Raw genomic sequence first — 19,334 nt, 5'->3', positions numbered from 1 at the left:
AAAAAAAAAAAGCAGTTTTCCACATACATTAGAGTATTGAGTGACACTAAATGCTGGTGTAATGATGCTGAAAATTCAGCTTTACTCTTCACAATTAAATTAAATTTTAGGATCTCTTCATTTCGAAAACAGTAATTTTAAATTGTAATATTTCACTGCTTTTACGGTTTTTTTCTATAAAATAAATGCAGCCTCAGCAAGCACAAGAGACTTCTTTCAAATACAAACAACCCATAGACTTCTGAACGGAAGCAAACCGATATTGGAGAACTGTTCTGATGTTACAAAATAGTTCATATAAATTAGTAACAATGCTTTTTTTTTTTATAAATGTGGGCATCAGAGTTAAACATATCTGAAGAATGTTGATCGGCTGACAGTTTGAATTATTTTTCAATAATTGCAGGGCTGAAAGTAGTGGCATACTGCGGAATAAATGCTTTGTGAACGCCAAGTTGATAAGATCAGAAAAAAAAAAGAAACAATATCTAAAATCAAATGATATTTTATTTACATTAAAACAGTGCTTATTTACAAACACACAAAGAAACAGTAAAGAATAGGGTGGAAAAAATGATCATGTAGTATAAGGCTTAAAACTGTAGTATATACATAGTGTTGGCTGGATTTCTCCCGGTCCGCTCCGTTCATCTCACTCGTTCTCCTTGAGCGAAAGAATCAGGGCCCTCCTGTCCATCTGGCTGAATCTCTGTTTTTCAGGGGTGGACACTTTCAACTTCATCTGAAGACAGACATGAAGAAGATTTGTTATGTAAGTGACTACCTAATACAAGTCTACAGTTGAATAAGCACAGAGGTTTAAAAATAATAACTAGTGACTAATAATAACTGCAATCACCTGGGAGTTGCGGTCTCTGGGTGAATTAGCCTCCCTCAGGATCTGCAGAGGCGATCTGCCCTCACCAATCAGAACTTTTTCTGTAAAATTAAACAAGCAAATACCTCAGTCTGGTAGATTTTAACCACTGAGAAAGAGTGTGCTAGGAAAAAATTAAATTCTACACTAGTACATTCTAGTGTACACTACAGCTTCGTTTTGGTAGTCCTCTATCCACCTTTTAATGTAAAAGCAGGTGTAGACTGACAGATTTACAAAAAGCTTATGGTGTCATCCGCTTTCACTTATTTTAGCTGTACGGTGAACAGACACACACACTCACCTCTCGGTCTCTGTTTGGCACGCACAACCATGTTGTTATTCTCATTTGTGGCCGTGTTTTTGGTGGAGAGCGGTGAGGACACGGATGTTTTTCCACGTGCCTGTACCCCTCTCGCTCTGACTCCAGTGCTCCCGAAGCCCACACCCAACCACTGGGGCTTAAAAATGGCCTGACTGGGGCTGCGGGTGTCAAACTTCAGACAACGGATGCCGGACTGGACCGTTTCAACCTGGGTGCCGGTCACCGGGCTGGATTTGCTGGAGGAGACGGCAGATTGAGGTGTGGGAGGCCTGCTCTCCTCCTGCTGCTCATGGCTCGACTCTGGAAGTGCAGAAGTCACCTGACGGAGGAAAGACACATAAGTCAGTTCCGCTAAGTATTTTTTTTTTTTGCTTGCTAAATCAAGCCAATAGTTTAGATTCCTACCTGTACTGATATTTCCAGTGGTCCCAAAACAAAGAAAAACATCTGTTTAACTTTAACTGTTAAACTTAAAACAAATTGTTTGTAACATTTCATATTTTTTGGAATGTTAAAAATTTAAATTTTTTCCACAGATACAAACTGTAATTTATACTTTAACAAATTTTGTAATAACTTGGAAATTAATATTAATTTAGAATATTTAAAAGACAAATCCAAATATAAAAATTATATGCGTAGGTATAAAAGTAAAAAATAAATAAAAATAATTTCACAAATACAGAATTATTGCAATTCAATGATCTTTAGCAATTTAATTGATTTAAAAGAAGCCTATTATGCTCACAAAGCCTGTATTAAATTGGAAAAAAATTGAGAAGTATTACTTCTTCGGTGTGACATGGTCCTTCAAAAATCATTTTAATATTCGGATTTGCTCCTCCAGAAACAATTATAAATTAAACAATTAACTAACAATTCGTATTTTTTCAGGATTCTTTGAGAAATAGACATTTCAATATACGGTAACAGCAATTATTTGAAATGGAAATTTTAAACAAAAGTTTCTGCTGTCACTTTTGATCAATTTAAGGCATCATTGCTGCCCACAAGCTTTTCAATGGAAGTAGTATAAATGCATGCAGATCAACGATGAACTACTGATGAATCTCAAAAACATACCTGTTCCTCAGAGGTCTGTGTCAGGACCTCATCTGCCTCCGAGGTCATGACCGCTTCATCAACAGGCGTTTCATGCTCTGTGGATTGTGGTGGGATTGAGAAGAGCGCGTAGGAGTGATCTTCATTCGCTTGCCTCTTGGCAGGAGGAAGAGGAGTCAGAGGACGTTCCTCAAGAGAAGAGGAGTAAACACCTTCACGACAAGCAAGAAGACTCAAACTCAGCTCTTTCCTTAATGGTGAAGCACCGAGCAGCAGAGCCTCCTCGGCCTCTTCCAGCGAGGCCTCAGCATCCACCTCCACCTCCACCTGTGTGTCTCCGATCAACACAAACGGGCTGCTGCATATGGAGCCGTAGCCCTCTGAAGGAGAAGACCGCACAGGGGTGGACACTGCATCTGTGTGTCCGCTGAGGGTGGATGAGCTCTGGCCTTTTTCCAGAGGGAGCAGAGGATCTCTGGGGCCTGCTTCATTTTGCAGATCCACATTGGGCAGGTGGGGGTATTTGGAGACCGGAGGAAGGGGAGAAATGGAGTCGCTTCCAGACTTGACGTCATTGAGAAAGAAGGTGCTCAACCGCCGAGCAAGAGACGTGACACTCACTGTAAAGGAGGCAAAGTAGTTTTAGCTTAAAGAATTATGATTGACAATGATTCATACATGGGTTTCATAAAAACTATTATAAATCTTAAACCTTATAATCTTTGATCAATAATCCCACCCTACATTCTTCTTTTTTGATTAACGGTTAGACTTGGATGTGTCAATACAGAAGGCTGTCACTACTCCTGTTTTGTAGTGAATTTAAAATAGGAGGACTGAAGAAATTTCCTCCTTCAGGAAATTGATTTTGAATGATAAACCATTAAAAGTATATTAATTCGTTGTTACTCAAAGTTATATGCATTTGCTTAAGTCATCAGCCTGCATTATTTCAACTTGTGTTTTGAGAAAACTGTTTAAGAGGGTTTTATTCATGATTCTGCAAAGAAAGAACACCTCAGTAGGGAAAGAAATACTGTGGAAGTCAATAGGGAACATAAAAACTGTTTGATTAACAGCATTTCTCAATGTTCTTTGATGCTCAACATAAACTCATACAGGCCTGGACGGTGAGCAAATGACAGTTGTAATTTTGGGGTGAACTATTCCTTTAACTGCAAAGTCGTGGTCGTCGTAGTGTTATTCATCTTGTAGCTGGTAGATTTGGTTCGTGGCTTAACTCTTTAACAGAGAGACTTTTCCTTATCGGGGAAAATACTTCCACAACCATGGAAACTGAGAAAAGTGAACACTTTACAAAAAGGGCTGAGCTTATGAAAATTAATTAGCTTTCAGCTTGAGCTCTTTTCGCCAAGTTTAAATATTTTGAATTAGAAAAAAAAAGCATAAACAGTCCACATGTGATACACTTCGCTTACCCTTTAATGGGGTTCGAGTGACGCCAGGTGTGGGTGAGCGGGGGTCAAACACAGGCCCGACTGACTCCGTCACAGGAAGAGGAGAGTAAGTCACGCCCACCTACAGGAAAATACAATCAATAAACTCTTGGTATGCCCATTGCCCACACGGGATTTGAAAATTGCATAATTCAGCTCAGTCTGGCTAATCGATAAATTAATATAGTCTTTTACTGTAGAGACTCTTAAACAGTGTTGTCTGTGTGTGTGTGTACCTGTATAGGTGTGCGGTCGACAGCGCAGGACGGTGAACGCGGGTCTGAGAGTCTCGCGACTCGCGCTGCTCTCGGCCGCTGGCTCGCCTCTGGCTTCGGGGTTGATGCCACAGACAGTTTGCTTTCACCGGCACCCATTTCACACTGTTTGCTACTGAAAAACAGCACGCTTTATGAAAACATGTATGGTAAACCAGCAGATACAGCCCTAATGCACTGACTCCTGCTGACTTGCTAGAACATTGCTAAAATTCATGTGCGTTAAACTTGAATTCAATTAACGTTAACGTTGAATAAAGAAGTAACGTTAGCAATTCTTACCGTGTCGCGTTTTTGGCAACAATACAAGTTATTGTACAATAAATAAACTTAAACTCACTTTAAAGCTCAAGATTTCTACGTTCCTTTTAATCTCTCAAGCTGTATCAAATCAACTTTATGTTAGGATTTATTCACCTATATTACAAAAAAAGATATCAGCAATTAAATGCCTCAGTCGTCTTCCAATCCAAACTCCGTGCGTGGCTCCAGAGTCCAGCGAAGCATTTAAATGGGGAGTTCGGTGTTTGTGGCGACTTTTAAACAGACCAATAGCTGAACGCAAAGTTCCTCCCTCGGCGCCTCTGATTGGCTGAGACTACAAATACATTTTTATTGGGCGTGTCCCAGCGATTTGAAATGCAGCCGCGTATTGATGACGTCTTTAGTTTAATATATTGAGATAGTCAAAGCACACAATCGCACTTCTGTTACCAAAAATACGTTTGTTAACCAATTAGTTAAGGAATTCATATTCGACAATTATAGAAAGCATGTTGTACATATTTGAAAGTTTTACTATTTAGGTTTTTAATAACAGCAAGCTGAATAAATTTAAAAGGTATGCAATATTTTTTCATATTTTAATACTCATGTTTAGAAATATTACATTTATTTTTCTTCGATTTTGTTTTTGTTAATAATTTTTTTTTGTTACCAAGCATTTGTCAAAGCTTTATTGCTTGAATTACATCGATCATAATAGCAATTTGAATTGGCTATATGCAAAACATTAATAATTATGATACAGTACACAATATGGCATGTAGAATTTACAATTAAGCAAATTAATTTACAGCAAAATGAAATATCTGATAAGAAAGAGTGCTTACAGACATGTCTTACACCCTTCGGTCACTCACAAATAAAGTTGGCAATATAATTTAAAGGCTTGTAAATCACCTTTGTTAGTTTGTTTGGAATCCGTAGTGATGTAGAACAGCTATTTCTCCACATTCTCGTCTCTGTGTCAAACAGAGGCAAGTACTTTGAGCTCACAGTGAAGGAACCTTATTTGCCCCCATTTGAGAAATATTAAGAGTAATTTTGATAAGGACAATGAAAAAAAACTGTAATCTTCAAGATTAACAAAATTAAAACGGATTCTCTGTAAGTGTAAACTTGTGACAAAAACCTTACAAGCTTGTACCATGGACTTATTAACATCTTTATCTTATGGACAGTCATCAGTTCATCCATCTGTCCGTTAACATAGTGCTGGAGCTAAATGGATGTTTCACACTCTTTTTGTTCTCACATTTTAGCACCATCAAAAGACATGGCCTCTGTTGAAATGTACTCTTCCAATCTTACTCTTTTCTCTCCCAAACAGCCTTCACCACACTCGCATTCTATCTTCCTGTGCCCCGTCATTTCCTCCATCCTTCATTCTGTCTCTCCATCTTTTTGGCAGAAGTGCGTCAGCAGTGTGTCCAGATCTCGCCGGTCGGCGGCTGAGTAAAGCGAGCTTTCTCCCATCATGCTCAGTGCCATGCGTAATGTGGACCAGATGTTGTCTGACATCACAGTGGCTGCTGCACCTGGTCCTCGACCCGCACCCCCCTCTCCAGCACCTGCGGCCTGTCGCTGCAGAGAAAGGGCCTCTAGGAAGTGCTCTACTGCCTCCCTGAAAGAGATCAAACAAAAAATGATGGCATTTATTGTAGCATTTTTGCTCTTTCTGGCATGTGTACCCTAGTTAAACCTTTTACTCACCTGTGCACACCCAGATTGACACAGCTGATGCCCAGGTTATATCGGCTACGTACAAATCCAGGCTGTAACTCCAGCGCATGTCTGTAAGCAGCAACTGCCTCCTCTGATCGGTTCCCGTTAGCAAGAGTTGCTCCCAGCTTGTTCCACAGCAGATAATCCTTCATGTAGGGTTAAGAGAAGAAAGAGTGTGAACAAAAATATTGATTTACAATATGCAGGATATAACAGTAGCTATGTTTCCATCCTCCTATTTTTATTTTGCATTTTGGGATATCGCACCAAAAAAAAAAAAAAAACACTGGATGAAAATGCCAAGATGCGTGTAAATTCTAAATATGCTAATAAAAAACATATGCGCTCAACTAAGTAGGATGCATTTATTGTCGGGGAAGAAAACGTGCATAAACTATGATGGAAACACTTTCACCGAATAAATTCCTTAATGTGCATCAAAAAAGATGTGACTTTGTGATGAGAACGCATAAAACTGGACCAACAAATGGACCAACCTCACTGCACAGCATATGAAATGACAATTTTGTCATCCTAAAATGTTCGAGCAAAGTCTCGTCAAAACTGCTTCATTATAATTAACTCCCAGAACTGTGTTCCTAAACAGCAGGCTCTGAAAACACCCTGCTTGGTGTGTCAGTGTTAAGTGTGAAAGAACCAACCTGTGGCGTTACAGACAGGGCGGCAGAGAAGCAGTCCACAGCCTTGTCATACTCTCGGCTCAGGTTGAAGAGGACGCCCAGACCACACTGCAGCTCAGGGTCCACCTGTGTGGGCTCAGCGGCCGCTGCACTCAAAAACAACGTCTGCACTTCATTAAACAGTGCCCTAGGAGGAAGAACAAGTGAACGAATGGATAAGCCTGTTACTTAAAATGGAAAGGGACAATTTCAGGACACTTCTTTTGTCATTATTGATCATTATGGACCATATCCTTAAGGCCCCAATATTACTTCAAACAAAGTTCATTTTTGTTCTTCGTTTGGGGGCAAAAATAAGTTAGAAAAGGCAGAGTGACGGTATACTGTTTACAAACTTTCCAACACCCCCATGCTACTGGAGATGTGGCGTAGATTAATGTAAATGAGTTGCGACGCTTGCGCATCTGAACCTTAACACAACAACGATGAAATGATGAAGTGTAGGCAAGGTGTGAGACGGGCACCAATGGTCAGAATATTATAGACAAAAGAATAATGATTAGCAGCAGTTCAGTCAAGTATCATGTTTGCAATACAAAAGAACCATTCAATTTCCATAATCAGTTTACTTAAGTGTAAGTGTCTCATAGTCTGTAAAACTTTAGCATGATGTGGAAAAAAAAATATCGGAATCAGTTTTTTACTTTATTTTATTAGTGTTCATTTATTTTATTAAACTGGATAAATTTTTACGCCTTTTTATATTTTATGTGATGATTTTATGTCATGATTTACTTTTGATAAAAACAAATGTTTATTAATGTATATTCATTTGGCATTTCCTTTATTGTATACCCTTTAAATACACACAAAGAACAGCAGCAGCAGCAGTATGGTGTAACATTTATTTGAAACACATGTATTTGGTACTTGCTATCTTTTAAATTGAATCTTTTCCTTTAATTATTTTCATGAAAAACTTGCGTCGCTTTTTGCATAACTCCAGGTCATCGACACTAAGCTGCTTTCTAGGAATTAAATGCTTTCTCTGAATCTTTAAAGTCTGTCTGCGAGCGATCGTACAGGCGAGGATATATATATAAATATATACTCCAATATTGTTTTTCCACATCATGCTAAAGTTTTCAGACTATGAGACATTCACACTTTCCATAAAGGACGGATTATGGAAATGGAAAGGTTATTTTTTTTATTGCAAACATGATACTTGACTCTGAACTGCTGCTAATCATTATTCTTTTGTCTATAATATTCTGACCACTGGGCCCCGTCTCACACCTAGATTGCCTACATTTCATCATTTCATCGTTGTTGTGTTTAGGGTATATGCGTGAGCATCACGAGTCATGTTTACATTAATCTACACCCCGCCTCCAACAGCGCAGGGGTGTTGGAATGTTTGAAAACAGTATACTGTTGCTCAGCCTTTTCAAACTTCTTTATGCCCCCAAATGAAGAACGAAAACAAACTTCATGTGAAGTATTTCCGGGCCTTTAGGAGCCAAAGCGAACTCCCTCAGAAAGTTCGCTTTGGTCAGCTGTTTCGAACTGCTGAAACAAGCTTAAAAATAACTTTGTTTCGGCCTGATTTTGTTCAAAATTACATCATATCAGATCATTCTTCGATATCGTTTGAAGTATATCGGGGCGTTTATTCACTTAAAGTACTTGGAGCAGAGCAGCAAGGCAATTCTTCAAAAATTCTTCTTTTGTGCTCCACAGAAAACTAAAAACAAATCATGTTGTTTTTGAATGAAATGGTGAGAAGAATTTATTTTGGAAAATATTTTTTTAATAAAAGAAAGACTTGATCATAAATCATTAAAGACTTTATAAGTATTCCTAATCATTCCTGAGTCATACAAAAATGTATTTTAATATCTGCACTCTCAACTGATTAAAACAGAGTATATGCAGCTACTCACAATGCTGTCTGCGGATTGAACTCTACACCTGTGTTTGCGTGAGTATTTTAAGAGCACTGCCCACTTATAATTGGTGACAAATGTGAATCTTTTGCTTGGTTACAATGCCCTGTCCAGTCACTTATACTTGTCTCACATTAATGTAAAACAGGCATTAAAAACAGGCTGCTGTGGTTGTTTCTACGTCTGATCAGCTCACAGTGTTGCACAATCATGAAAAAGGTTTAAAAAGGAATTATGGGTTCAATACAAGTTAACATTTTTGGTAAAACAATTGGCTCGTCTCTCAATGTTACAGTGACACTTACGCGGTGTCCTAACCATTTGTGCACCCACACTAAATGCAAAGACGTTGCCTTCTATTTTCATAATTTCCATGATGCAGTTTTTATGATTCTCCCTATTCTTTGTCATATAATATCCAATATTTTTCGAGTTCCACATAAATGTGTTCAGGAAAATACAAAAATTTAATCCTGTAATGGTAAAGCTTAAATTTCAGCATCATCACTCCAGTCTTCAGTGTCACATGATCCTTCAGAAATCATTCTAATATGTTGATTGAGTGTTCAAGAAACTTTTATCAATGTTGAAAACAGTTGTGCGGCATAATATATTTTTTGTGAAAATGTGATAATTTTTTTTGGATTCTTCAATGAATGGAAAGTTCAAAAGAACAGCAATTATTTGAAACAAATCTTTCAATCATTTTATGTAGTTAATTGGAACCTTGCTGGAAAAAAAGTTTTAATGTCTTAAAAAATATATCTTAATGAGTCCAAAATGACTCCAATCCTATGTGGTGTGTCTAGTGTGACCAACAAAATGTAGTGTCACTCATCATGCAGTGTACTTTTTTTTTTTCCACAGCATTGAGGAAACCTCTTACTCTGGCAGAAGGGATCCAAATCTTTCCCTCTCTTTCTCCCTCTCCCTCACACTCTCCCGTTCCTTCTCTCGTTCATGCTGCTCGAGGATATGCCGGTATTTAGGGTTGTGCCTCAACCAATCACGGAGCGTCTCGCAGGCCTGTCTGTGCAGTGACTCATTGGTGAAGCTCACAGCTAAAGCCATGAGAGCCGTCAGATTGTCCTTTTTCAGCTCAATACATCTAAAAACAATTGAGACTTGAATTTAAAAAAGATGGAAGGGGTATTTTCCTAAATCAGATTTTTCACAGAGAACTGAATTGCAGTGTCCAGTGAGGTTGTGGCTATACATCTAACCTGCGGAGGGCGCTGATAGCTGCAAACTCTTGCTCGTTCTCTGCCTGGCAGGTGCCCAGATATTGCCAAGCCTTCAGGAGTACACACAGTCAGCAGTTCACAAAGACAAACAAGAAAGAAGAACACAGTTAGAATCCCTTGAGACAAAATGTATCATCAGTTTTTGGATGTGGGGATTATATGTATGAAGCTCTGACCAGCTGGTTTTCTGGCTCTCTCTGGACCGCGCTCTCAAAGAGACGGACGGCTCCAGGAATGTCCCCCGCCTCCATCCTCTTCACGCCCTCAGCAAACGGATCATCATGGGACAGGTAGGGGTTGTCTTCTTCAAACTGATATCCCTAGGAGAAAAGAAAAGTCATATTCACAGTAAGTTTTATGGTATATAAAACATTAAAGTAAATGTTCACCAACCTTTTTTATTTTTTATATTTATGAAAAATGTTATATACCTGTAGATTAGTTAAACTACCATTCAAAAGTTTTGTAAGATTTTTTCTTTGGAGAGAGAAAAAAAGGAGTTTTATTCAGCAAGGTTGCTTTCAATTGATCAAGAGTGACAGTAAAGGCATTTATAATGTTTCAAAAGATTTAGATTTTAAATAAATGCTGTTATTTTGACTCAGCTATTTATTAAAATAATATAAAAAAAAAACGCAAAAATATTAACCAGAACAACTGTTTTCAACATTGATAATAATAAAGAAAGTTTCTTGAGCACCGAATTAGCATATAAAAATGATTTATTTAAATAAATTAAAAAACACATGACACTGAGGACTGGAGGGACTGCTGGTGTAAATTCAGATTTGACACATCACAGAAAATGTGTAAATATAATAAAATTGAAAAATAGAGTTATTTTAATGTATAATAATATTTCACAATATTACTGTTTTTAATGTATTTTTGATCAAATAATTGCACCTTGGTAAGCAATGAGACATCTTTCATAAACATAAAAAAACCTTTAAACAGCAGTTTTTGGACTCTAAACAATAAAAAAAAAAATACATAAGGAAAATAAAATTTGTCGAAAATGTTTCTGGGCAGAAACTGTAAACATTCAAATTAAAGTATGGAAAGAGTGGTTATATAGCATGCAACATTTAACATGTTCTTCTGAATATCGTCCACAGGTAACATCATTATTTGTGAGTGTGATGTTTAAACAACAATTCAGTAAATTAGTCGTTTTTGTTTTATTTTTATTCCGCCAAGCTCCAAGTGAAGCCAAAGCAGAATCAAAGTCCGGAACTAACGGTTATAAAACTTTAATAAAGTACAGACTAGAGCCTTTTAATTAAGTGGAAGTGTCCATGCTGTAAATGGGCACAGATGTACAATATTCAGATACCTTGTCATAAGAGCTGCTGAGCATCTGGTCGAAATCTGAGAGCCAAGGGTGAGCTTCAGCATCCCTCTTCTCCATTTCCTCCCACTCCTGCTGGAGTTTCTCCCAGAAATCAACATCACTCTGAACTCACACACACAACACACAAGTATCAGTGAATGCAACAGTATCACACTGAAGTTCATGTAAACATGTGCAAGTGTTTAGTCTGTCTCACTTCGACCGCCGCTTTGGCCTGCTGGAAGTCTGGCCCGTACGCAGTGAATTCATCTACCCAAGATTCTGCAGACTCTGCCGAAACCTAACGAGCACAGAGACACGCCAGGCTGTTAACAGCCACAAGAACACATCACACAGCCTGACAATGCTTCAACACTTCTCAGCTGAAGGGGAAAAAACACACACTGATGAATGAGAGTGGGGGAATAAAGTAAGGAGGTAATGGAAAATGAAAAAGAGGGTTTGGGAAACCGACAGAAGAAGAAAAAAATCTCACCCTCATTCATCCATCTTTCCTTTCCTCTCTACTTTAAAAATAGCAAGCAATGCTCAGTGTACCTTCAGTACTGCAGGAAGTCAAAGTGGTTTCAGTGGCTGGGCACAAATGAAAAGCAGTGTGAGCAGGGCTTTAGCTCTACAGGACTGGAGTCTTGCAGCGTTAATAACGTTAAAAGCACTATTAAATGAATGCAACAGTTTGCTGTCTTTAAGGCAAAAAAAGGTTTGGTCAGCAGGGGCTAGTTAACATAATGAAAATGACAAGCCTAAAATCACAGACAGAACAGAAATCGCAGGTCTACTGCATCACTGTTGCCAGATGATCAGGGTCCTACCTGCCTGACAATAGTAGCCCATTGCTCTGCCTGTTTAGCTTTCATTTTGTCATTCTTCTTTTTGCCCTCTCGAGTTTCCACTTGCACAGTCTCTTCCCCTGATTCCAGGAACTGGGCAGCCCGTATGGGACAGAGGGTACAGGGAGGGGTATTTATGTGTTTGGTGTGAGATTATTAAGGATAGTAGGGAAATTTAGGTATGGATGGAGGTTAAAAGGTATCAAGATGGGATTAAAAGATTTCATGATGACCAGCCATGACAAAAAGAAGAAAGAAATATCACAATTAAACTACTGCCTGTTTGAACCATAAGATTAAAATAATAATAATAATAATAATTAGTTTTTTTAGAAAGTGGCCAGTTTTCAACCATTGTTAAGACCTAGTCCTGGAGAATTGTGATTTTTCCTTTCAAAAAACTTGGCTCGACCTACAGTGGGGTCTAAAAGTCTGAGACCAGTAGCAAATTTTAATAATTATTTACATGAACAGGGTAACGTTTGTGCAAACGCTCTATGACTTCGAAAAATGTGCAGAATCTACAATATTTTTTAATCATTTTACATCATAATGCTTTGCATTAAACTATGTAAACTGTAATAATTTAACTCTGTTGAATTGTCTGTTTAAAAATGTTTATAAAAATATAAAACATATATATAATAAAAATAATTAAATCGACTGAGGTTTTTCAAATTATACTCCAGTTCAAAAGTTTGGGGTCAGTGGTTTTTTATATGGTTTTCTTATATGCTCAACAAGGCTGCAATTATTTAATCATAAATACAGTAAAAACAGGAATTTTGTGAAATATTATTACAAGTGAAAATAACACTCATAAATAAATTTTATAATAAATAAATGCACTATAATTGTAATTTATCCCAGTGGTGACAAAGCTGAATTTTCAGCAGACATTACTTCAGTGTCACATGATCCTTCAGAAATCATTCTAATATATTGCTTTGCTGCTCAAGAATATTGATATATAATATAATAATATTGAAAACAGTTTGGCTGACTAATATTTTTGTGGAAATAGTGGTTTTTTTTTTCAGGACTTTTCGCTGTATAGAAAGATCAAAGGAACAGCATAAAAAATCTTTTGCAACATTATAAAAATATATTGTAACATTTGATAAATTTAATGAATCTTTGGTGAATTTCTTATTTATTTATATTAACCAAATTAACAGTTCACCCATATAATATAATATAATAGATCTCAGACTATGCTTTCAGACCCCACTATATATACACAAAGTCTCTACAACAAATAAAAACTGTATTTCTCATGAGTAATTATTTAAAACCCAGCAGCGCACAGTGCAAGGATTGACAGTATACTGTATAGTTATGGCAAATTTTGCCAATCAGCTTGAGAAGAGCCAAGATGTCTGCCAAGAGGCTGCAGTGTCACCCTTCACAGTGTTTCCTCTGCGGCAGGAGCTGGGAAGGGCTCGTACCTGGTTAATGCTGGAGGCCCAGTGCTGTGCCTCCTTGGCCTGTGCTTTATCAGTGTTCTCTTTTCCTGCTCTGTCCTCCACAGTCACACTGCCCTCGCCAATCTGCCTAATGAACCGCAGGAACTACACAATAACAACAACAACAACAACAGCTATTACACATCTACTGCTAACAGGAAACACATTGGCGATGAACACACACACACACACTTAAGTCCAGTAGTGGTTTCTTCTTGACAGTTATGGTCAGACACAAGTAGACCACAAGGAGGAAGGAATAACGGCCAATGGCATAATGTATCCCAAATTATATGATGAAGCATGAGCAGAGTTAAATGAAAGAGAGAGAAATATGAGGAAGTATGAAAAAGCCCATGAAAACAAGATCAATGTCACGTCACTTTATTATCTACCACAAGTCAAAAGTGAACCTAAACAGGTTAATGTATTACTTTAACCTTTCTAAAAGTAAGCCAGAAGTGCGTACTGGGATGTAAAAAGATCCCTTGAGACAACATTAACAGTTTTAGCATCTCTTAAAGGAACAGTTCACCCAAAAATGATAATTTGCGCAATTTACTTATCCTTACACCATCCAAGATTAGAGGATTTTGTTTCTTTATCAGTAAAGATTTTAAGAAATTTAGCATTACATCACTCGCTTACCAATTGATCCTCAGCACAGAATGGGTGCCGTCAGAATGAGAGTCCAAACAGCTGATAAAAACATTACAGGGATCCAGAACATGTGAAAAACATTACAGTGAACATCAACATGACTCCAGTCCATCATTTAACATCTTATGAAGTGAAAATCTGATCATTATGACAATATTAAACTTCAAACCACTGTTTACTGCTAAAATACATTTATAATATTGCTTTCTCCAGTGAAAAAGTCACGTTGTCTGAATCAGCAAAGAAACATGCATAGATCAAGCACCGTTTACAAACATAATCAGTCCAAAAAAGTGGATTTTGATGAGAGGACAAAAGGGCATGAACATTTTTTTTACATACACACATAATTGTGGATCATTGTGATGTTCTTGTCAGCTGTTTGGATTCCCATTCTGACATCACCCATTCACTGCACCCATGCTAAATATCCCAAATCTGTCCCAATCTCGGCTACATTTCAGAAGGCCAAAAGGTGAGTAAATTGTCAGCAAATTTTCATTTTTGGGTGAACTTTAAGTGATACCTTGTGACAGATCAATTCTGTGATGTGGCATTGGTGAAAGCAGAGCAAACTTTAGTCAAAACATATTTTTATAAAATTACATTACAGTCTCAGTGTTGCTGCATTTAATACAGCAATATGTCATGAGAGGCCATGTTTTATAGTGATTTTACAAATGTGGACGGTCAAAAACCTGCAACTCTTAGATTTAAGTAGCTTGCTGCTTTTATAAGAATCGAAGTAACAGCTCTACGATCAAAGAGAGTTACAGAATGACCGTTTTCATTATACCCGTTTGCAGGTGGACAAGCAGCATAGCAAACTGGCACAAAACATAGAAAGGACTATTCATTGTAAAACCAAGTATTAATTTAGAAGCTGAACTATCGGTTTACAATTTGCGTTTTAGGTGCAATATCTGTATGCTTGTTTACTGTATCACTGCATATGGTGACTTTGACTGAAGTGTTTCGGGGGCAGCTCAAAGTACAGTTAAACCCTTAACCCCTCCTCTTACTCTCACCTCTGTGTTCTGTAGTTTAGGGTCATCCACTTTGGCAAGGAGTTCATTTGCTGTTTGCCGTAGTTCTTCACCTGACTGGTATTCTTGTGCCCTAATAGGATAAAAAATATATATATATTAAAGCAAGGATATAGTGACTGTACCAAATTGTTTTAACATGTCATATCTTTCACTGCATCTTCAAATTGTGGAACAAAAAATTACAGCAATAACACTCCAATCTTTGTCAATGAAGTTCTAGCTTTTCCCTTTACTGTAATTTTAATCAAATAAATGCAGTTTTGCTGAGCACAAGAGACTTCAAAAGCACTAATAATACCAAGTTACTGAAGTCACTACCCCAAACAGTAGTGTCTATTGCTATTATGACAAGTCTCTCTATATTATTCTTCTAAGATACATAAAATACCATTCTTTGTCCCGTTCTCTTTCTCCCAAATCTCCCAGCCATAACTTCTCCTCTGATTGCTCCAGGTACTCCTCTGCCCAGCGGCCAGGGTCTATTAGACATGAGGAAGGCAACTGAATAGTGGAGGTTCAACAGATGACAGAAAGGATGGCTTGACAAAGACAAGTGAAGAATCGTCCGCTCCACCTAATGACATCAAATGGCTTCTAACGACATTATAATAAACCTTATGGCATCCAAAAATAAAAAGGATAAAATCAGGGCTAAAATAACATATATTAATAAATATTAACCTGCCACTTCATTGATGAATTCTCTGGTCCAATCAGCATCAGCCGGGTCCAGACCAGCTTGTCCAGAAGAAGAGGCGGCATCAGCAGTAGACAGGAACTCTGCCGCCCAATCTCCAGACAGCGCCAGAGCAGCCACGTCAGGAGCTGGGGAACGAAAACGTATGGTCATAACACACAGAAGAGTGTTCAAATCTGACTTTATGTGTGTTTGTGCATTCTACCTCTCTGTGGAGCCTGTCTGTAGCTCTGTTGATCTATCTGCTGCATTTCCTCCAGCAGTTGACCCATATCAAAACTCTGAGGAGGTCGTTGTGGGGCCTGTAGAAACTCACTGACCAGCTGCATTTCAAAACAACAGGACGTCATTACAGTAAGAACAGATAACATGATCACAGACTATTTGGCAGACTCATCAGGTCTATAAAATAATGAAATGTCCAAAAGACCACATACCTCCTCTTCAGTGGCTATTTCAATTGGAGTAGGAGGAATCTGTGGGGAAAATAAGCTTTTTATTATTCATTTGATTGTATTTTAAATATTTTAGGGTCAAACTAACAACTATTTATCTATTTATTTATTTAGTTTTTATTAGTTAGTTAGTATAAGTATTGTATTAGTATTAGTTAATTCGATTATTTATATAAATATTATTTTATTCCAATTAATTCTATAGTTTTTTTTTTCCTGATTTGTCGACTCTATTTAGTTAACTTATTAATAAATGCTAACCATCACTTTGAAGAACAGTGTGATCACATTCCACACAAATCTCTGTATTTGCATTACAGACAATGACATGTAATTATTTTGTCATGGTAACAACAAAGAAAACGTCCAGGAACTTACAGTGGGTGTTGATCTGTGTCTCCAAGCCCCACCCTCTTGAGTCATGTGACCTGTCAGTTTCATGAGGGGATTGGCTCCCCCACATTCCGCCTCCACTAACTCCCGCATTGCCATGGCAAAACACCGTCAAGCTGGATCAAACGAACACCTTGAGATATCTACAAATAAACATAATATCATCATTGAATGGTATGTAATTATAAAATTGACAGCAGTGAAGTGGTTAAGGGTTCTTAATCTGTCGAGCCCCCTCATCGAAGACTACAGAATACCCAAGACATGTCGATCGTATAGTTTTGAATGGGGAAAAATGCAACGCTCAATATGGCCGCTCAATTGCAGGAAGCCCCACCTTCTGAATTAAAGAGCCAATCGCTAATCGTTAAAGTCAATGCATCACTGCAGCTACCGTCAGAAGCGTCCAGGTTATAGGGTGCTTCCACATCCGTGGCTTCTTTTACACATCTTAGTCTATTTATACCAATAGAAATCATAACATATAAACAGCCTATAACAATTATTGTAAACAATTTCATCTCTGGCAGTGGTTTGGATGAATATCTTGAGTCCTATGTTACCATACCTGCCACAAACAAAAGCATCTCCTGCCTGAACAGGGACTGAAAGACAATGAATCATCGGCTTGAGATAAATCCTGCAGACTGAGCTACCTCTCCACTGGCATAAACATATGTTCCAGCAGCTTACCCAGACTGGAAGGATTACACAGATTACATTGTTCCTAAAAACAGCTATTAACAATAAACCAAGATTGCATGTGAACAAGCACCCCTGGTTTACCTTGCTGTCGTTTTGCTATAATCTTTTCTTTTGAAAAATCAATGAGACAAACAAGAGGTTTTGTTCTATGAATGACCGCCGGTTGAATTGGTTATCAGATAACTCAAATTCTAGCACAAAAACTGCATGTTAGACATACTGTACACTTCTGCTCCGAGTCTGACTCTTGTCTGCTGTCATTCTGGCTTCAGCACAGGAACATTAAACGCAAGTGTGACTTTCCTCAAATGTAAACGTTAGTTGCACATCCCAGCGTAGCGTAACAGACAGTAACGTTAACCGTTTAACGTTGGCTATTCACAGCTGTTTTTGTGCAGCAGGCTTGAATCATAACAATGAAGCTAGCAGGTCAACCAAGTCAAATATGCTGCAGACAGTTAGCTTACAAGCTAAATGAACTAATCTCACCTGCACAGGCGACGTTGTCACCTCTCTTTTCCTCTCTTTCTCCTTTTATCCAGAGAGTAATGGAGTTTAGACAAAGACAACACGACCGAGCGTACCAGGCCCTAAAGACACAGCTGAGGTTAACGGCCCTGTGGTTGTCGTTACCTGACGGGTAAATGTGGCGCTGGTGGCCGTCCTGTCTTTATTTACCTTCACCGTGTGGCCGACTGAAACAGGAGCGAACCAGCCACACAAACCCTACACGCTACGCTCCGGCTATTCACAAACGCGATTTGCGTAAAGATCAATTTTGAACTGCGCTGAGCATCACGACAGATGGAGCGAGATTTACGCTGAAGTTACGTAAAATTCCTAAAGTGATAGCGCATGCTTTGAGTGACAGGTTGATAAGCTATTGTTTCAAGATTCAGGGAAAGGATTTTGTATAATGAACAGTTATTTCAAATTCTGTTGTGCAGTATCTTTTTAGCTCTGTAATTTTTTTAATGAATATGCATGTGTAATTTAGGGGTGTATTGCTATAAACGTGTACCGAAACAGAAATGCTCTGTTCAGGGTCATGGACTTAAACTTTATTCATCTTTAGCAAACAGTCTAAGATCCTCAACAACTTCTACAGCGGTGTAGTTGAGAGCGTCTTGACCAGCTGCATCACTGTTTGGTATGGCTATTGTAAGGGACCCTAAACGTCTGCAGAGAGTGATGAAGACTGCTGAGAAGATCATCAGGACTCCACTGCCCTCTCTGCAGACCATTCACCATCACAGAGTCCACAGAACAGCTGCATCCATCATTAAAGACCCCACCCATCCCACACCTAACCTCAGGACGGAGGTGTAAATTGCAGGACTTCCAGATTAAGGAACCCCTTCTCCCCCTCAGCTATTAGACTCTTAAACAGGTAGCTAGCTAATGGATTTATCTATCTCAGAGAACAATCGGTTCGAATTGTTTCATCTCATTTGAACATTTGTAATGTTATAGCTGTTGTTACTACCATTGTATATTTGTTAATATTACTCATGTAGCCTCATCTCAATTTGCACATCTGCTACTGTTACTGCTGCTATTGTTATCATGCAGTTGCACTCAGTTTGCACGTTACTGCACTATTGTTTTTTTGCACATATAGTCTATATTTCTATTTTCATAGTCTATATTCCTACTACTGCAGCATAGTTTTTATTATTATATTTCTTACATTGTATGTATGCAAGTGTGTATAGTGTATAGTTTGTGTGTATATATATATATATATATATATATATATATATATATATATATATATATATATATATATATATATATAAAGATAGATTCCTTGTAATTTTCCATGGATTCAATGAAATGTTAGTGTCTTGTGGTAAATTGACCATTTATGCTATTCTGATGTATTCAT

General features: G+C 38.0%; 2 protein-coding genes across 6 annotated transcripts; both read right to left on the bottom strand.

Annotated features, from left to right (window-relative positions):
- Positions 1 to 489: 489 nt before the first annotated feature.
- On the bottom strand, positions 490 to 4,513 carry LOC132158280 (cell division cycle-associated protein 3-like). The gene is made up of 7 exons (XM_059567628.1): positions 4,333 to 4,513; positions 3,958 to 4,108; positions 3,704 to 3,803; positions 2,286 to 2,884; positions 1,182 to 1,521; positions 860 to 939; positions 490 to 742 (listed from the first exon to the last, which is right to left on the bottom strand). The coding sequence occupies exons 2-7, from the start codon at positions 4,093 to 4,095 to the stop codon at positions 653 to 655; spliced, it is 1,347 nt and encodes a 448-aa protein (XP_059423611.1). The 5' UTR covers positions 4,096 to 4,108; positions 4,333 to 4,513; the 3' UTR covers positions 490 to 652.
- A 424-nt stretch (positions 4,514 to 4,937) lies between these two features.
- Positions 4,938 to 18,216, bottom strand: pex5 (peroxisomal biogenesis factor 5). Of its 5 annotated transcripts, XM_059567625.1 has the most exons (18): positions 17,672 to 17,689; positions 17,310 to 17,439; positions 16,727 to 16,884; positions 16,331 to 16,369; positions 16,099 to 16,216; positions 15,878 to 16,021; positions 15,585 to 15,675; positions 15,176 to 15,266; positions 13,470 to 13,592; positions 12,004 to 12,114; positions 11,388 to 11,471; positions 11,174 to 11,293; positions 10,014 to 10,157; positions 9,817 to 9,887; positions 9,480 to 9,701; positions 6,666 to 6,831; positions 5,992 to 6,149; positions 4,938 to 5,902 (listed from the first exon to the last, which is right to left on the bottom strand). In XM_059567625.1, exons 3-18 carry the CDS (start codon positions 16,838 to 16,840, stop codon positions 5,662 to 5,664), a joined length of 2,037 nt encoding a protein of 678 aa, XP_059423608.1. In that variant the 5' UTR covers positions 16,841 to 16,884; positions 17,310 to 17,439; positions 17,672 to 17,689; the 3' UTR covers positions 4,938 to 5,661. The 5 variants fall into 5 exon arrangements, with proteins under 5 accessions (XP_059423608.1, XP_059423606.1, XP_059423607.1 ...); XM_059567623.1 differs by lacking the exons at positions 17,310 to 17,439; positions 17,672 to 17,689 and adding an exon at positions 17,936 to 18,216; XM_059567624.1 differs by lacking the exon at positions 17,672 to 17,689 and having other exon boundaries at positions 17,310 to 17,492.
- Positions 18,217 to 19,334: the final 1,118 nt, after the last annotated feature.

Source organism: Carassius carassius, chromosome 15, assembly GCF_963082965.1.
Source record: "Carassius carassius chromosome 15, fCarCar2.1, whole genome shotgun sequence".
NCBI classification, from domain to species: Eukaryota; Metazoa; Chordata; class Actinopteri; order Cypriniformes; family Cyprinidae; genus Carassius; species Carassius carassius.
This window is presented reverse-complemented; position numbering and strand designations above follow the sequence as displayed.